Here is a 16,815-nt window from a genome sequence, read left to right as displayed (position 1 = left end):
CTCGTTCGCGTACACACCGAAAACCGGTTCCCTTCCTCAAAAATCAGTATCGCGTCCATGGTGCGTTCCATCCATCCTCCACGGTCACGCGATGGCTGGCGGTGGTGGTGCTCTCCGCGGCCGTCCGCGTTGCCCAGGTACGACACGATGTATGTTGTCCGCACACCGACGTTGTCAGTCCACCGTCCGTCGCTCTGTCGTCGCGGTCCTGTCCCGTACCCGTTACCGCGTCATCTGCAATTATCGTCTGTGTTCGCTGCACTGTGTGTCCGTCACCGTGTGTGGTGTGCGCGTACCGGCGCAATATGCCCGGGCGATGTCGTGGTATTTCCGATGGATGTTCAGCCAGCAACAGGATCCGTCCGCGGCGGTGCCGGCCGTCAACAAGCCACGCAGCCGGTCCCTGGACGGTGGAAATCCCGTCGATCTCGTCAAGCACCACCACCATCTGCAGTCGCCCGCCGCCGCCGTGGCCCCGGCGACTTTTCATCTGGCCACTCTACAGCCAGCCACTGTCGCACAGTCACCTATCCGGCTGCCCGTGACAATGCTTTCGGCGTTACCCTTCGTATGTATCTCTCGGTAATACACTAATACGCCTCCTCACTCCCCCCCTCGGTACTCATTATCTTTACTCTCCACTCCCGCCCCTCTCTTTCTCCCACCTTCTCACAATGTTTCACTTTATCTCTTCCCGCAGACCGTCGCCGTCGTAGCCCGCAGTGAGCTTACACAATACCCACTACAACTGTTATTATTATTATTTTACACGTACACCTGTTGCATAACGACAGTAAAACACGTCGCGAGTACTCGGGCGCCATTCCGTATTCACCAATCGCCACTATTATATGGCCATAGGGGAGGAGTATGACCTGCTGTGATAAGAAAAAAGGTCATTTTTTAATGTTGCAACGAATAGTTCAAATATAATGTCAAAGTTAAGACAAAATCAAACGAAACTCACCTGACTAATTAGTAGTTGTAACCAAATATACCTACCACGAGGCACAAAAAACAAACAAGGATAAAACATAATGAATAGGTAATGTAATTGGCAGTTAAATTGAGGAATTCAAAATATTTTTTTTTTAAATTCCGTGTGTAAAAACTTTTGGTCGGAAGTATATATAAAGATAAAACATTAAGTGTAATTGTTTATAACGTACATATATCACACGTGTATTACTTTTTGGAGTTGTGTATCTGAATGATATATATATATATGTAATGAAAAATAATTGACAATGCTGAGAAATATATGATATCAAATACAATTTTCATTTATTGTGTAGGTACCTAACATTAAAAATATTTATTTTGATTCAAAAATCAGTATTGATTACAAGTATAATTCGCATTATCCATATTCTAACTCGAATTTAATTTTATTTGAACAATTGATTTATTGTACAATAATAATCATCCTAAAATTGTATACTAGCCTCTCAAATCGTAATAATAGTAATACATTAATATCAATTGCTATTGCTATTTCCATAATATTATAATGTACTATGTATAGATTGTAGGTATTAGTGTTTCTTTTATGAAAGATATACAATTAGAAATATTAGAAAATGTACACCAATTTACTAATAATTGCGATTTATTATAATTAGTAGTTTTGTTTTAATCATGGCCATTACATTTTTTTGATTTCTGCGGACTGCCAATCTGTTTGTGTATACCTGCATTTTAACTTGGTGATTTTTTTGAATATTTCAATAATATTAATGCAAATAATACAAATTCTTAATGTGGTTTTTGTGTAAGTTTGTAAAACTTACTTTTGTTTCATATGTAAATGAGTTATGTTGGTATTGAAATATGAAATAAATAAATTATATTGCGAGCGAATCGAGTTGGTTTCCTATACACAGACGTTTCATGAGCTGGGCTGAAGTACAATCCTGGGTACGCCACTGCATTTTCCTATGTATATTAAGAGTGCAATTCACCTGTTTCGAAACTACCCCTTAAGTTAAAAAATATTGATAACGTAATTCGTGTCCTTTCTACACTTATAGTTACTTATGGTGCTACAACTAAAATAATTATCCGTATTGCCTTTGACGCTGGAGCCAGTACGCAATTGTAAATAAATTAAATAATACTATAATTAGATTTACTGCTAAAATGGTAACACATCTCCTATACCTTTTTTTCTTGTTTTAACCGACATCATAGAAGGCTCTGGTGAACAATGCTTCTCCTCTGCTGTCGTCGTTTATTGATGTTTACGTAATATCACATACAATATACATACATCTATACTTTTTTTTTTTTTTTCTAATTGATCCTGAGCCCGGCAACTGTGGCCATTAGCTATTAGTAGGTACTGTAGGTTTTTGTATTGATGGTTTGTAGGTTTTTGGAACGGTAGGGGGAACACATCATCATTGATGGCTATCGATCACAGATATTAAGAGCTCGTCTTTCCTTTATTATTTATATGACTTGTCGTTCGCGAAGATCTAATTCTGTTATTGATTCTTTATCCTGTAGCCGTGGGCCGTAGGTATTCGTTGCAAATTACAATCCGTGTATGTACTATAGTACTATACGTATAATATATCGTATTCTACTATTCCAGAATAAAACCACGAATGCTTATGCATCTAGTTGTTACTACGTTACCGTGACGGTCATCGCGTAAATATGTAGATATTATTTATTATAATATCATATTATTATTAATATTATTCATATTATATTATCTATACATCGTATTATAGCCTATAGGCTTATTGCGTATGGTTATGATATTGATTTATATTATAGTTTATTGACAGTTCACCAACAGTTCATCAATCGTAGTTTTCTTCTCGCTATTGGTTGCTCCACTTACGTTGTCGCGCTTGTTGGACCTTTTTTATTTATTCACTAAATAGACTTACTTTTATAAAGGGCGATTGTTTACCATTATTACCTATAAATATTACATGCTGGTTACATAATTTTTACGGATTTGACCTGTGTGACTATTACCGTGTCTTGCACTCTAATAAAAATATATTATATATAAATAATTATAATAATATATTATATGTCAGTTATTGTTTGTGTAAGAAATACAGCTGCACGTACCACTACCGCCGTTATTTTATGCTTACGGCAGTGTTTATATCGCGTGATCGATTTTAATCCCCGTATTCACAAACCTCCGGCATAGTATTATAAATTGTAATATTATTTTCATGTGTTCGGAATGCTCATCGACAAGTCCGTGTCGTTCGATATAGTTGTTCTTCTTTTTGAACATAAAGGTTCGTTCAATGAGTAAATTACATACATGCATATAGCTGTATAGTTTTCTACATATTATCTCAAATCATTTATCAATTTAAAACAACTTTTTTGAAGCATGTTAAAAATACCACGTGCACCTTAAATAATTTCAATATGTAAACTGTCATCTTCCATATTACTTAATACTTTAACAGTGATATCAGGCTAAAAATAAATATCCTAAAATCTGTTAGGTAGACTTATTTACAAGTTTTTTTTATTGCAGTATTTTTATTTTATTATTTATTTATTTTTAAATTATAAGTCATTTTTTCTGTGGCCAATGGATGATGGATTAAAATAACTTATACGATCACTATTCTCCCGTAGTTTTGTTGATATCTTACATTTCATGATTAAAATATTCAGCAAGTTTACCATCAAAATTATATACTTCAAGAAGGACTGGGAACTTGATGCCCTAAAAAAAGAAAAGAATTGCATTATGCCTCAAATATGTAAAGAAACGTATTTTTAAAATGCACTAAAAAATATTAGGTACTTTTACAAAATTAAATATGTACCTACATAGTACATATACATATATATTATTTTAAGTTTTTAGTAATATATTGATTTTTATGATGCTAAATATTAGGTATATTTGGGTTCAGTTTATGATCATTAAGGTAGACGTGCCTATGGTATTTATTGCCTGTTGGAGGAACGTATCGGTTTTATTTATTGTATAGAATTTTAAATGCAAGATTAGATCAATTTGAATTGTTTGCGTTCGTAGTATATGACATACCGTTAGAAATCAGAAATACAATTTTAAAATTTTAAAAACAATAAGTCCCCATTACATTTTTAATTGTGGATGCCTGAATATGATCATACAATTGTACTACTGCAAAAGTGTTCCTTCATATTTTATATTCTAAACGTAATAAGAAGCTGTCGGTTTAAAGCGATTGGGGAATGTTTCCTTTTTTACCTGATTTGTTACCGCTTAGTGCTTATCTAAATTTTTTCAATTACAGACGATGCTACCTACTAATTTACTTTTGTATACTTAATTATAAAATTTAAATGATAGCAAATTTCTCAATTTTTAATTTTTGTTAAATTTATAGTAGAAGTTAAAAATAAATTTCAAAAATGTTGATCAATTGGTCTACCAAAACTCGAAATAAACATCAACGATGAATTAAAACGTATTGTACTTCTATTATGTATACGTCAGTTGAAGAATAGCCTAACCTAACCACCTACAAAATAGAAATGCCTGCATCCAATTTTACCTTGAAAATTATATTTTTATAAATTATAAAAATGCATTGTACGTTTAAAAAGTTAATTGTATGTTATACTACAGAATATATAAATTATATATTAGTGATGGAGTGAAGGAGTTATTTTCGACCGTACAATATTATAGTGATGATTACATGTATAATAGTTACATTTTAATATTTGTGTTTTTAATTTTTATTACAAAGTAGAAATACACATTTACCGTAATACTACATTGTTAATAATAAAACTTGTAAAAAAACGATTGAATAATAATGTTCATACCGCGATTATAACAATAAACAACGTCAAAACATCTGAATATAATAAAGATGAATAATTTGAGAAATTATTTTTATACGTCAAACGTCAAGAACGTGTTTAGAAGAATTGCACACCAACTATACCAAGTCCATAATTATTTACTACGATGCAGCCATGGAATAATAATGTAATAAATGTTTTATAGTTTAAGTAAAGTGACGAAGTCATTGGCAATAATGATATACGTTTTTTATACACGGTAAAAGAAGTTTTCCAAAAGTTACATATTATAATTTATAGACTATAATATTATAGTCTATAGGTATACATAGGTACAACAAGTATATTGAATATTTGACGTGAACCGACAACGTTAACCTGTGTTAACTCAAACAATTTTCATTTTTCTGTTGAAATAATAATTCACCTGCAATTTTTTCTTATAATTAATTTAAGTATTGAATAGATGTGATCTTATTTGTTATTAAAATGTGATTAATTTCAACAATTTTAAATGTTTTAAATTTGTTATTTTTTTGCCACCTAAAACATATAATTGTACATTGTAAAAATGCACTTAACTATTATATTACATTTTAAAGTTTATAGATGTTGAAAAATAGTGTCTAACTGAAGTATTATTAAACAATTGAAATATTTTATTATATATTTACTCTACATAAAAATAATATGGTCGGTATTATAATACCTAGGTAGGTAGATACTATTTAATATTACGAAATGTTGCATACAATATTTATATAGCTTTTCGAATTTTATCATGTTTACATAGGTACGTTTATACATTAGCATGATAAATCTGATAAATCCAAAACTGCTGAAGTTTAATTTTAACATGTTATATTGAGTTAATTTACTCTACACTGAAACAACAAGCATTTAAAACTTTATATTTCTTCTTTTATAACTTTTTTTTATCATATTATCTAATACGTCAATATTGTATTGAATAATTCAAATCTATGTAGTAGGTATAGTAGCTATTGGAAGTTAGAACGACTAACATATGATTTTTTCTTACCTACCATTACACACTATAGTACCAAATAAGATAACAAAAAATGCCTTTTTTTTTTATTATTATTAAAATGTTTCAACATATTCAAAAAATGCCTATAATGTATTATACAAGAATAGTTTAAATATTAAAAATGCCTACGAGTGATAATAATATCAATTTAATAAATTGTTGCCTATTTACCTTTTACAGTAAATTGGATGACAAGTATATATGGTTAGATTAGGATACAAAATAGTTTTGTATACCAATATACAAGGCTGGGCGTACACTACTTAAAAAGTTAATGTTACTTTTCATTATCTACCTATAACTTAGTTTTTAACTTACCTCATTTTTATTAATATAAACTTAATAAATAACGAGTTACTTTAATAAAATCCAAGTAAGGTTATTTTATAAATATAATAAAATTGCATATTGCACGAACATAAACTTTTTATTATTTTAAACCATATTACTGCCTATTTATGTATTAAAAAAAAAAAAATATAATTTAACTTAATAAGTTATTTGTAAGTTTCCATATAACTTTAAAGTTTTTAAAGTGTTTTAGATCAACTGAACTTAACTCGGTTAAAAATTATCATTAACTTGCCCAGGCTTATCAATATATATGTAATTGTATAAACACACGTAGATTAATTAAATTAAATAAGTACTGGTATATCTGGTATATTGTCTACATAAACTTTATATTTTTGATTACTTTTACATTACTAGACTTCCTTGACCACTTATTATAATGTAACTTTCTATCAATTAGAATTATAGTACACACTTGTAAAATAACCTGAAAACCTCAGCCTTCAAATAATCCATCAAATATTATAACTGAACAAGATTTTTAGTATAATTTAATTAAAAATTAAGGTATCTGTTTTTATATTATTATTTGAGTTAAATAAAAAATACTATTGTATTATATCTATATGTATTTACAATACTATTACAATCACTTTGCAGTTTACTGATTTTGTGATGTTGAATAGTGTTTTTTATTATTTTTTTCTATAGGCTATAATTTATAGTTTATATGTTTTTTTTTTAATGTGCGACGAAAAACATCATATGAGTTGTGGCCCATTGTGTTTAATTAGCTCGCTCGACTTCAATTTAACATAATCTCTCCAGAAACAACAATTTCGATAACATTTATTTTTATATGAAACACACGTTTCATATCACACAAATGCATATCTTATAAAAATGCACTATTGAAGGTTACGCAGAAATAATTAATAATACTTATATTTTTTCTCGTAAACAAAAATAAGTTGGTACCTACAAATTTTTAAAAAAAATTTTAAGATGTACTCAACAAATAAATAACGATTCTGCAGTAGGTAGGATATCAACACTATTTCCGTTTTAATTATTAATCTTACTGAATATTATAATAAATGTATGTTTTGTTTCATTGTTATATTATGATGTGTAATATGTATATGTATATAGTTAATACTTATGAATTACCTACCTAAAATATTGTAGAGTTTTGTATTACTCCTAGAACATAACGAGTCCTATTAAAATTGTTTTGTATTGAAATATATTAGTTTCTTATCATCCATAATATAGAGTGATCGCGTTTATTTATGCTTATAATTTAATAATAATCTGGTAGTAAAAATATATTTTTATTGGTTTTATTACAATACTTGCTCTAAGCATTTTGAAATTATTTCTATTTGTGTCACATACATGTCATGTTAAAGTCTTTGCGTTTGTTTGGTGATGAATCAAATTATCGTATTTAAAATACGGTATTTTAATTGGTGAGATAAAAATTATAATACCCCAGCTTTCGGGCGTGTATATAATGCAAGAGTGGTTTTAGTGGTCAGCCCTTCCCCTCCAGAATTTTTTTTTATATTTTTATTATAAACTATAATTTTGAACTTGTAATTTATATAAGTTACAATGTATATGATCCCCTAGAAATGTTTTTTTTGTGTATGTGTTCCGTGTCTGCATATCACTTAAGATTTTCTAACATTATTGTTGTTCCCGTCTTACAAGTGCGTAACATGGCAAACTTTACGTACAGCAGATCTCGTTTAGATCCGTTATTTTAAAAATTAAGAGTGACTTGACCTCTTATACAATATAAAGGTAAGATTTTTATCTAGGGCACCTCATAGGCTCCTTATTATATTTTAATTTTAAAGCTATTTATGAGTATTTTAAGATATACAAACAATTTAAAGTTTAAAAATACTCATAACTTGCTTTGAAATTAAAACATAATAAAAAAAACCTATGATATCCCTTGGATAATTACCTCACCTTTACATTTTACAAGAGGTCAATTCATTCTAATTTTTAAACTAAACGTGATCTGCTGAGCATACAATTTATTGTGTTACGCACTTGCAAAACAAAAACAACAAATGTCCGTGTAGAGCCTTCTTAACCTCCGTGGCTCCGTCATTGTGTCATAAGTAGTCATATAGCTTCAGATTATATATCTAAGTGCAATATTTTTTTATGATTGAGAAAAATCACAAATTGTGTGAGGAAATAGGTTTAATATATTTATGAATCACCAATAATAATTATCGTTTACAATCATCACTAGCATAATAATATGATAGGTAATAGTTACCGGTTTTATAATTTTATCATAAGAAATAATTATATATTCATTATTAATTGAATATGTTTTATGTTTTTGTGTATATTTCAATACGTAATAATACAGATTATCAGTTATTAAACTACAGTGGAGTTGTTTAAACAAAATTAATTGTTAATGAATCATGAGTAATGATACTGGCAATGAATTGCTATTTAATAGTTAAATTATCAAGTATGTACTTTTTGCCAAGCTGAACAATGTATCTATATTACTATGTATATTGAGTCGCCATATGTAATGATCCCAAATAAGTATATCCATATTAGGTTGAATATTCTTATTAAAATATTATTATTGATTGATGGCAATGTTATGTTATTTGCTGTATATAAATTTAAATGAAAAATATAAACAAATAACAATAATAATAAATAACGATAAAATGAATAGAAAAAAATGTCTCATAATATAAATTATAAATCTTTTGATATTTTTCTAGTTATTTATTTAATTGAGTTACTATTGAAACAAGAAATACTTGATATAATAAATCGAGGATCTGTTAATTGACATTGAATAAATACTTAACCTTGTTTTGCTCAACTTCACTACACATAACATTCTTACTGGAACTAAAATGTATTTTGTTTTTTTTGCTTTTACAGAGAGCAGCCAATATTCCACACACAAATTTTGCACAAGGTGAGTACCTACAATGTATTAACCTCACAGAACAAATACTAAATTACTTAATTTTTAAATTTGTATGCTATTACGAATTTGGTTCTTGTTGTTGTTTATTTTAAGATGACGAAAATTATAGGTTATTTCATTGGGTCAAGATTATTAAAGTGTCTAATCTCTGACGTCAGTTATGTTACTTTAGAATCAAATCTAGTGTTAGTGTAAACCGCAATGTTATCAATTGATCAGCTTAAAGTAAATTTAGATTAATCATAATAAGCAAGATGCTATTTTATAAATTACAGAAATTTTTTTTACCACGATTGTGGAATTATTTTTTATTTGATATTTTAAAAACTTGATGTAAATGAAGATTTACCAATGGTTTAATTTATTTACAGAAGTTTAATGAGTAGAAAAATACTAATACCTAACTAATAAACTTTTTAATTCCTTATTATAAACATGGTTTTATAGTTATAAATTGTAATCTATACATCTCATACTATCGTATTATTAATCGAGATACTGTAGAAGTGTATATGTATGTTAAAATATCGAAATATTTTCGGCGTTTTTAAATTCTTTAGAACAAGATTTTTATTTTGGGGTTTCTAAAATAAATATTAAAAATAATTTCAATACGAATTTATAAATGCTGAAACTCGCGCGTCTTATAAATAATAATATAATATAGATAATGTAATACCTGTACAATGTACATAGAGAGTCTTAATGCATCTGTCTATGCTTCATTATTTTTAATATCTGGGGGGTCTATTTTTGAACTTACTCGAATCGTATTAGTGATCTAATACATCCATTTTCGATCATCTATTCGATTAAGTATACAAAATGGTATTTTTGAATTCAATCTAATGATTAGTAATCGAATAAGTAAACTAATTATTCGATTACTATATTAGGTTGCTCATTTAGTAATCTAATAGCATTTTAGATTAGTTATTCGTTTTTTCCTTATCACGACTTGCAGTGTTAAATGTCATAAAACAATTTTTTTACTACAAATTCTTATTTAATTTATTCTTTAGAGCATAATTAAATTAAATAAGTGAAAATTATGGGTTTATTACTTAATTTAAATCATCTGCAAATGATTAGAAATCTTATTGAAAAGTTGGAACTTGAAAGGAATGAAAATCGACGATTTTACACCGCTGAAAATGCATTGGACGGTATTAACTGGTTATTTAAATACATACATAAAACTATTTTAATGTAAAACAAACTAACTCACGATATGTATTAAGAATTAAATGATCGTCAGTTTATCAAAAAGTTTAGACTACCTAAACAGAACGTCCGAGATCTTATACATGAAGTATCTCCATCCTACTAGACGCTCTGCTATAACTATCGAACGAAAGGTATTTTGAAATATTAAAATAAAATTTATAATAATTTTTTACCTATACACGTTATATATAACACATTAAAACAATAACATTTGAACATAAAATAATAATTACGAGTAATTCGTTCGTTATTTTCGATCAAGTTCAAAAATAGACCCCCAACAATGAGTTTTTTCTCATCAAATATTTTTAATATATTGTGTATATATTATACTATCGTCTCTATTTCACCAGAGAACATGTCGGTTCTGCGCATCTCCTATTGAAACCGGGGTGTCTCGAGGGAATGCTCAGAAATCCTATTAACCCCTTTGATATAAAATAAAATATTTTTATGAATTTCTTATTCAAAAAAATTTGCATGATTTTGACGAGTTTTATCAAAATTCTAAGTTCAGACACTCATAAAAAATTACTATGGATTTACGCACAACATTTTAACTTCATTTCCACTAACAACTTATGAAGAACCTTATATTACATTTTTAAGTTTATATATGTTACAATATCATAATAATATCCATTTTATTTACCTAAAATGGTTTGAATAACATTTTATTATAGTGAATAGAATTATCTTTGCTGGGCAAAGTAGCCGCCTATGGTGACCCTATATACTGACCCCTATGGTGGGGTGGTGTCATTTAATAAACTATGTTCTATGATCAAAACTACAGGGATGAGCATATTCAAACAATGATCGTCAGAAAGTATATAAGTTTAAAGTTTATTTAGTTAATATTCTACCTGTCAACCCTTTTGATTATTTAATTTTGATGTAATGTAGAAAACTATTACTTTGGCTTAAAATTATTTTACGTCTAATATCCGAAGTACACAAAAATAATTTTTCCCTACATTTTAATTTAAATATATGTGCCTACAAACCGATCTAAATCTAAACGCTTTATATTCGATTAAAATTTCCTCGCCATAGAAATTAATTAATCCTGCTTACGTGACTTGATGAAAACTAATTATGAAAAGGTTTGATATATTTTAGATTCTGAGCTTAGCGAATGAAAGTATTATACTTACAATAATGTTTTTTTTTCTGTCTGCCATCAACATTTTGGGTAGTAAAAATGCTCGGATTTTCGACATCAGCATACCTTTTCTGATATAAAAGTGAATCTAGTTGGAATTTACCGTAGGTACCTTGAAATTTTTACCAAATATTTATATTATGTTTTCTCTATATAGCGAACATTCAAAAATTGAATAGAAGATTCCCAACGAGTTTTTCTTCCTTTATCAAAAAAAAAAGTTTACCCTAATGTTACACTGTTTAAAGACATGAGATATTTTCTTTTTTTATTAATTATTTGATTATTTATACAAGTATTCTAGCATGACACAACGTATCCGTATTATTTAGGTAATTTGTTAATAGTACAACCGAATTTCTACTTTTAATATTTAAATAGAAACTACAATCGTATTATGATAATCTTGTAACTTATTACCTACTTCATATAATGTACTCAAATATACTTAAATGAAAATATTTTCTCATGCGATTTCGTATGATTATAATAAAGCCGAAAATTATTGCTTACATATAAATTTATTCAATACGCAGTGTTCCTAAAAGTGCAAAACAGCATTTTTTTCATAGACAGCATAATATTCGTAGCATTTCAATGATTTTATAATGTTTGTTAGTTATACAATTGCATATTAAGACTTATTTACGTCTGTGATTTTATAACATTATTTATAATATTTTGAATTTATTTATAATGTATAGTTTACAATGATTATCCGCCTTTTTTTCACGACGACGCCCTAAATTAGATTCATAAAAATGGCTACACGCTTATAACAATTAATGGATTTTTGAAAAAGTGACAATTGTAAACCTAAATTTACATTGAGAATGATACCATCTTCACAATTGTTTTACTTGTCTCGTTTTTACCTTCTCGTCCTAACGCCATAATAATGGTATATACTTAAAAACATGCTTCATAACGGTTGAGGCCCACTGGTTTAATGTATACTTGTTTGAAGTACTTGCCTAGCCTACTTGAATTGAACAATAAAATATTATATATTTATTTTTCGGAACAAAACGATAATGTGTGATTTTAAATATTTTTTTCATAGTATACTATAATAATAAATTACATCCAATTTGATCTGGAAAATTAGTAAATTAGTATACAAAATCCCTTGTAAATAAAATCAAAACCATTAGCACCGTGATATTGAAAAATAAGTTTCGATTTCATCTACAAACCATTTTGTTGCTAATTAAATAATTTTTTTCGGTCAAATTGAAAATAGTTACCTATATATAAAATAATATTTATTATAATACATAATTTACACAACCGTTCATATGCTCGGGTACTCAACACACTAATCTTTTAAGATTTCACTCGTCGTATAGTATTCGTTTATGACTAATAGAACTAAAAAATTACTTACATCGAACTCTTCCTCTAAATGCATATAATATTATACAAATAAATTTACGAGTGTATGAGGCTACGTCATGCAATGATTTGTTATAATATAGCAAATAACAGACAACTTCCTTTCGCATACAACCTGATAATTAATACTTGATTTTAGGCTTAATTAACCTACCTAGCATCTACTATCAAATATTCAGTTTTATCGCGTACAGCGTTTGAATTTTTCCCATATTTTTTATTTACCATAATACTACGTGAAAATAAACAATAGTTAAATTTCAATTACGTATCAGGATCTCTTACCTCCTTTCTCCTATCATAGTATCTTTAATACTCTTATATTATTGTGTAAATTTTTTTTTTTTAAACAAACTAAATTGTATTGAATTAATAAAACCTTTTGAACAACCTTGTTTTAATATCATAACCCGAATTGTATGTATTCTAAAATGCAATAGCTACACCGCAAAGGCCAGTTATATAATTGTCTAATAAAAAAGTTAAACCTGATATCTACCTCGTTTTAAAATTGAGAAATCGAAAAACATTTAACGTTACCGAGACTATATATGTAAATTGTGTATACTTATATATGTTTATACATTATGCACGAGTGGCCCAAATTATAATGTAAATTTAATAATAGGTCAGATAATTCTATCATTGACGACCCAGAGCTCTTCACAGTATTGGTAATACAAAAAGTCATATGATAGCCGGAGATAACTAATGCAAATCTCAGTATTACCGCAGTTATAATCATGTGTTGTTTTTTTTTTTGGATTATGGTGTACGTACAGGTGTTATGTATGATAAAATACCAAATGGGTTTTTAATGTGCTCATCAATATTCTTAATCATCTTAATTTCGCAGGTATCTGTTATAATTTGGAATTACGTGGAAATACCTGTATAAAGTAAATACTAAAATTTTAATTCAATATATTTTTTGTTACATTACCTGACAGTAATTTAACTAGGTACATTTCAGGAGTTTTTTTTGTTTGTTTAATTGTTATACTTCAAAATGCAATAATTAAATAAACTATATTAGATGACAATTATAATTGTTATTTATGTTTGTCAATTTTGTATTCAGAAATATTTTATTTATTTATTAATTATTATAATTATCAAATACAATAGTACATTACCATTTCTTTAAAATAACTATATCAAATAACTAATACGTTATAAATCATCACGTTGTATTCATATCTAAATTGTTTTTTTTTTAATTGTTAAATTGTTAAAAGATTTTGATGACTTAAGCATTATGTTTTTGTACAAATTGAAATCTCCAATGTTAAAAATAAATATTTTATTTAGAGGACAATTTTAACAACTATATAAATACTTGCGTACAAATATAAAACAATTTAATTGATTCTACAAATATTTGAAAATTAAACTATTAATATTAAAACGTTTATTATAATCACTTCTATCTTTTATTCTTATTCTTATGTAATAAAATTATAATGTATTGTATGAACTATAAAATGTCAAATGGAAGATTGATATTTCTTTATCAGCTATAATAAAAATAATTACATTTCGTTATGATAATCTTATTGGGATATTATATAGTTGTTTTCTATATGACGTATTATTTAAATTGAATGGTTTATAAGGTTATTTTATGAGTTATTTTGAGGTATGAAATTCATATTTCTAGTCGAGAAAACGTTCATCTTATGCTGATTTTATTGAAAAATGTAATATTTATTTGATTATTGAAATCAAAATCCTTCGTTGCTTGTTTAAAATACTTATAATTATCACAATTGTTGTACGGTGGATTATTGTCATGGCATGTTCGGCCATTATTTCAATTAATCTGATTTTGCAATTTTTTGAAAAGCGAAAAGCTATAAAATAAAAATGAAAACTAATATTATTATTATCATCCATGTTTTTTGATTATTATTATTAATTTTTGAATTATAAATAAATAAGTATTTAACGAGAGTTTAACAAATTATAAATACATATTGTAAAATCAAAGATTTCTTAATTTCAAAGAATAAATATTTTACTGTAGGTGAAGTACATGTTATAAATGTATGTAGATATCTATAATAAAAAGTTATTTGAATTAAACTACCATGCTAATGATAAATTATTACAATCAAAAGAATCGACAAAAACAATAGTTATAACTAACCTATTAAGAATGCAAGAAACTTTCTTCGGGTCGTATTATTACTTGAATTTTCATTATGAACCCTAAGTCCACTTTTATAACAACAAATTATTTTGGTGCACTATATTCATCAACTCCAGTACTTAAAATAACATTGATGGTAAATAACGGTCCTGATGTATAGGTACCTCCGAATATATTATGTATAACTCTGAACTCTCGTACAGCGGGTGTTTACATAGTATTATATAATCTTAATTGCGTATTTAATTTCTTTTTCTTTTTTTTTTATAAATTACCTAATAAAAACTATATGGTATTTGACATTTTTTAGTCTCGATTACTGCGTATGTTTGTTTCGATGCCGGTTTTATGTTATCACAATATTTTATATATTGATATTTTAAAAGGAATATTAAAACATAGGCCTACTCGAATACTCGATAGTGTAAACGGTCCAAACAGTATCTAAATAACAAATACATTTTTATTATGCATCCGTAGGCAGGCTGCTGCACAATAGTGATTTACGGTTGTTGTGAAACCCGATATTATTTTATTTTATTTCATGTGTTTAAACATAATAATATATCCCGACCTTTATACTTACCAATTGTATTCGGTTCTAAAGTTCGCCGTTTATATATATTATAAACATACATATATAGTGTGTACCCGAGTTGCCTCACTATAATAAATAAATGAAAATGTATTCGTCATTGACCTTTGACGCTGCGCCGCGTTCGTTGCAGTGCTGATCTCGTAGGTGGTTGGTTACCTACATAATAATATTACAATATTATATTATAATATTGTTATTATTACACATGTGCCGGTAAATCACATACCCGGTCAAAGTCGATCGGGACCAAACATAATAATATAATATTGTATATTGAATTATCATATTGTTGATGTCTACGTGGGACCGGTCGCGCGTCGCTTTCGTCCCCTGGTTCGTCGGCCAGCCCCTCCCTTGCTCTTGTTTTCGTGCCGGTCGGGAGAAGGAAATGCCGCCGCCGCTACAGCGTCGGTGGCCGGCCGGCTGATCGTGGTGGTAGAACACAGTGGCCCGGGTCGCCGCGCTCCGTTTTTTCGAACCAGTCGTACGCGCACGTTTTTCGCCACGCTCGTTTTTCTCGCGCGCGCGCGCGTCAGGCCAGCACTGCACTGTGCTATTATACTGCCGCACAAGTGCTGTACGTTCCGCTGCAAACGTCGGGTAGTACCGCCGCTCCGTATGTCTATTCTGTTTGTAATTTTCTGCATACACGGCAAGATAATTTTATTATTATTATTATTATTATTATTGTCTGTTTACACGCAAAACCGACCGAACGGTGTGCGTTGTACACACAATATAGTTTTTAAAATATATGCTGTGCGTGAACGAATAATACGCGAAGGAAAATTTTTTTTTTATTTTGCAAGCATAGAAGTTAGTCGTCTACTCAGCGGGGATAGTATCCTATTTTTCGCGAACAATCGTCGTCGATATATATAATATTATTACTGTGGCATACGGTGAGACGCGTTACGATGGAAGTGGAGTCCGCCAAGCCGATACGTTTGGCGATGCCCAAGCCGCACGTGGTGTGCCACATCACGCCGCCGGACGACGAGCCAATCGCGCCGAAATCAATGCCGAAGAACGTGTACACGCTGTCATCGTCGTCTCGGTCACCAAGCCCAAGCAGGCGGTCGTCCCCGCGCACGTCGTTCTTTCACGACGCTTACCGTGCGCTTACCGGAACCTCGAAGAATAGCGCAACTCA

The 16,815-nt window shown here is 29.0% G+C and overlaps 1 protein-coding gene and 1 long non-coding RNA gene across 4 annotated transcripts in view; one reads left to right on the top strand and one right to left on the bottom strand.

The window, feature by feature from the left end:
* The window catches only part of LOC111033695, a 34,902-nt gene that overhangs the window by 11,102 nt on the left and 6,985 nt on the right, over nt 1–16,815 (top strand). For all 3 annotated transcript variants that reach the window (XM_022314569.1, XM_022314567.1, XM_022314570.1), the window contains exon 7: nt 9,077–9,113. In XM_022314569.1, the coding sequence (XP_022170261.1) occupies nt 9,077–9,113 (37 nt within the window). The remainder of the gene's footprint in view (nt 1–9,076; nt 9,114–16,815) is intronic.
* On the bottom strand, nt 575–16,581 carry LOC111033698. Its single transcript, XR_002604453.1, has 3 exons — nt 15,889–16,581; nt 15,651–15,818; nt 575–3,712 (listed from the first exon to the last, which is right to left on the bottom strand). It is a non-coding gene; the product is annotated as an uncharacterized LOC111033698 (long non-coding RNA).

This window comes from Myzus persicae, unplaced genomic scaffold, assembly GCF_001856785.1.
Source record: "Myzus persicae strain clone G006 unplaced genomic scaffold, MPER_G0061.0, whole genome shotgun sequence".
NCBI lineage: Eukaryota > Metazoa > Arthropoda > Insecta > Hemiptera > Aphididae > Myzus > Myzus persicae.
The sequence above is the reverse complement of the archived record's forward strand: the minus strand, read 5'-3'. Positions and strand labels throughout refer to the sequence as shown.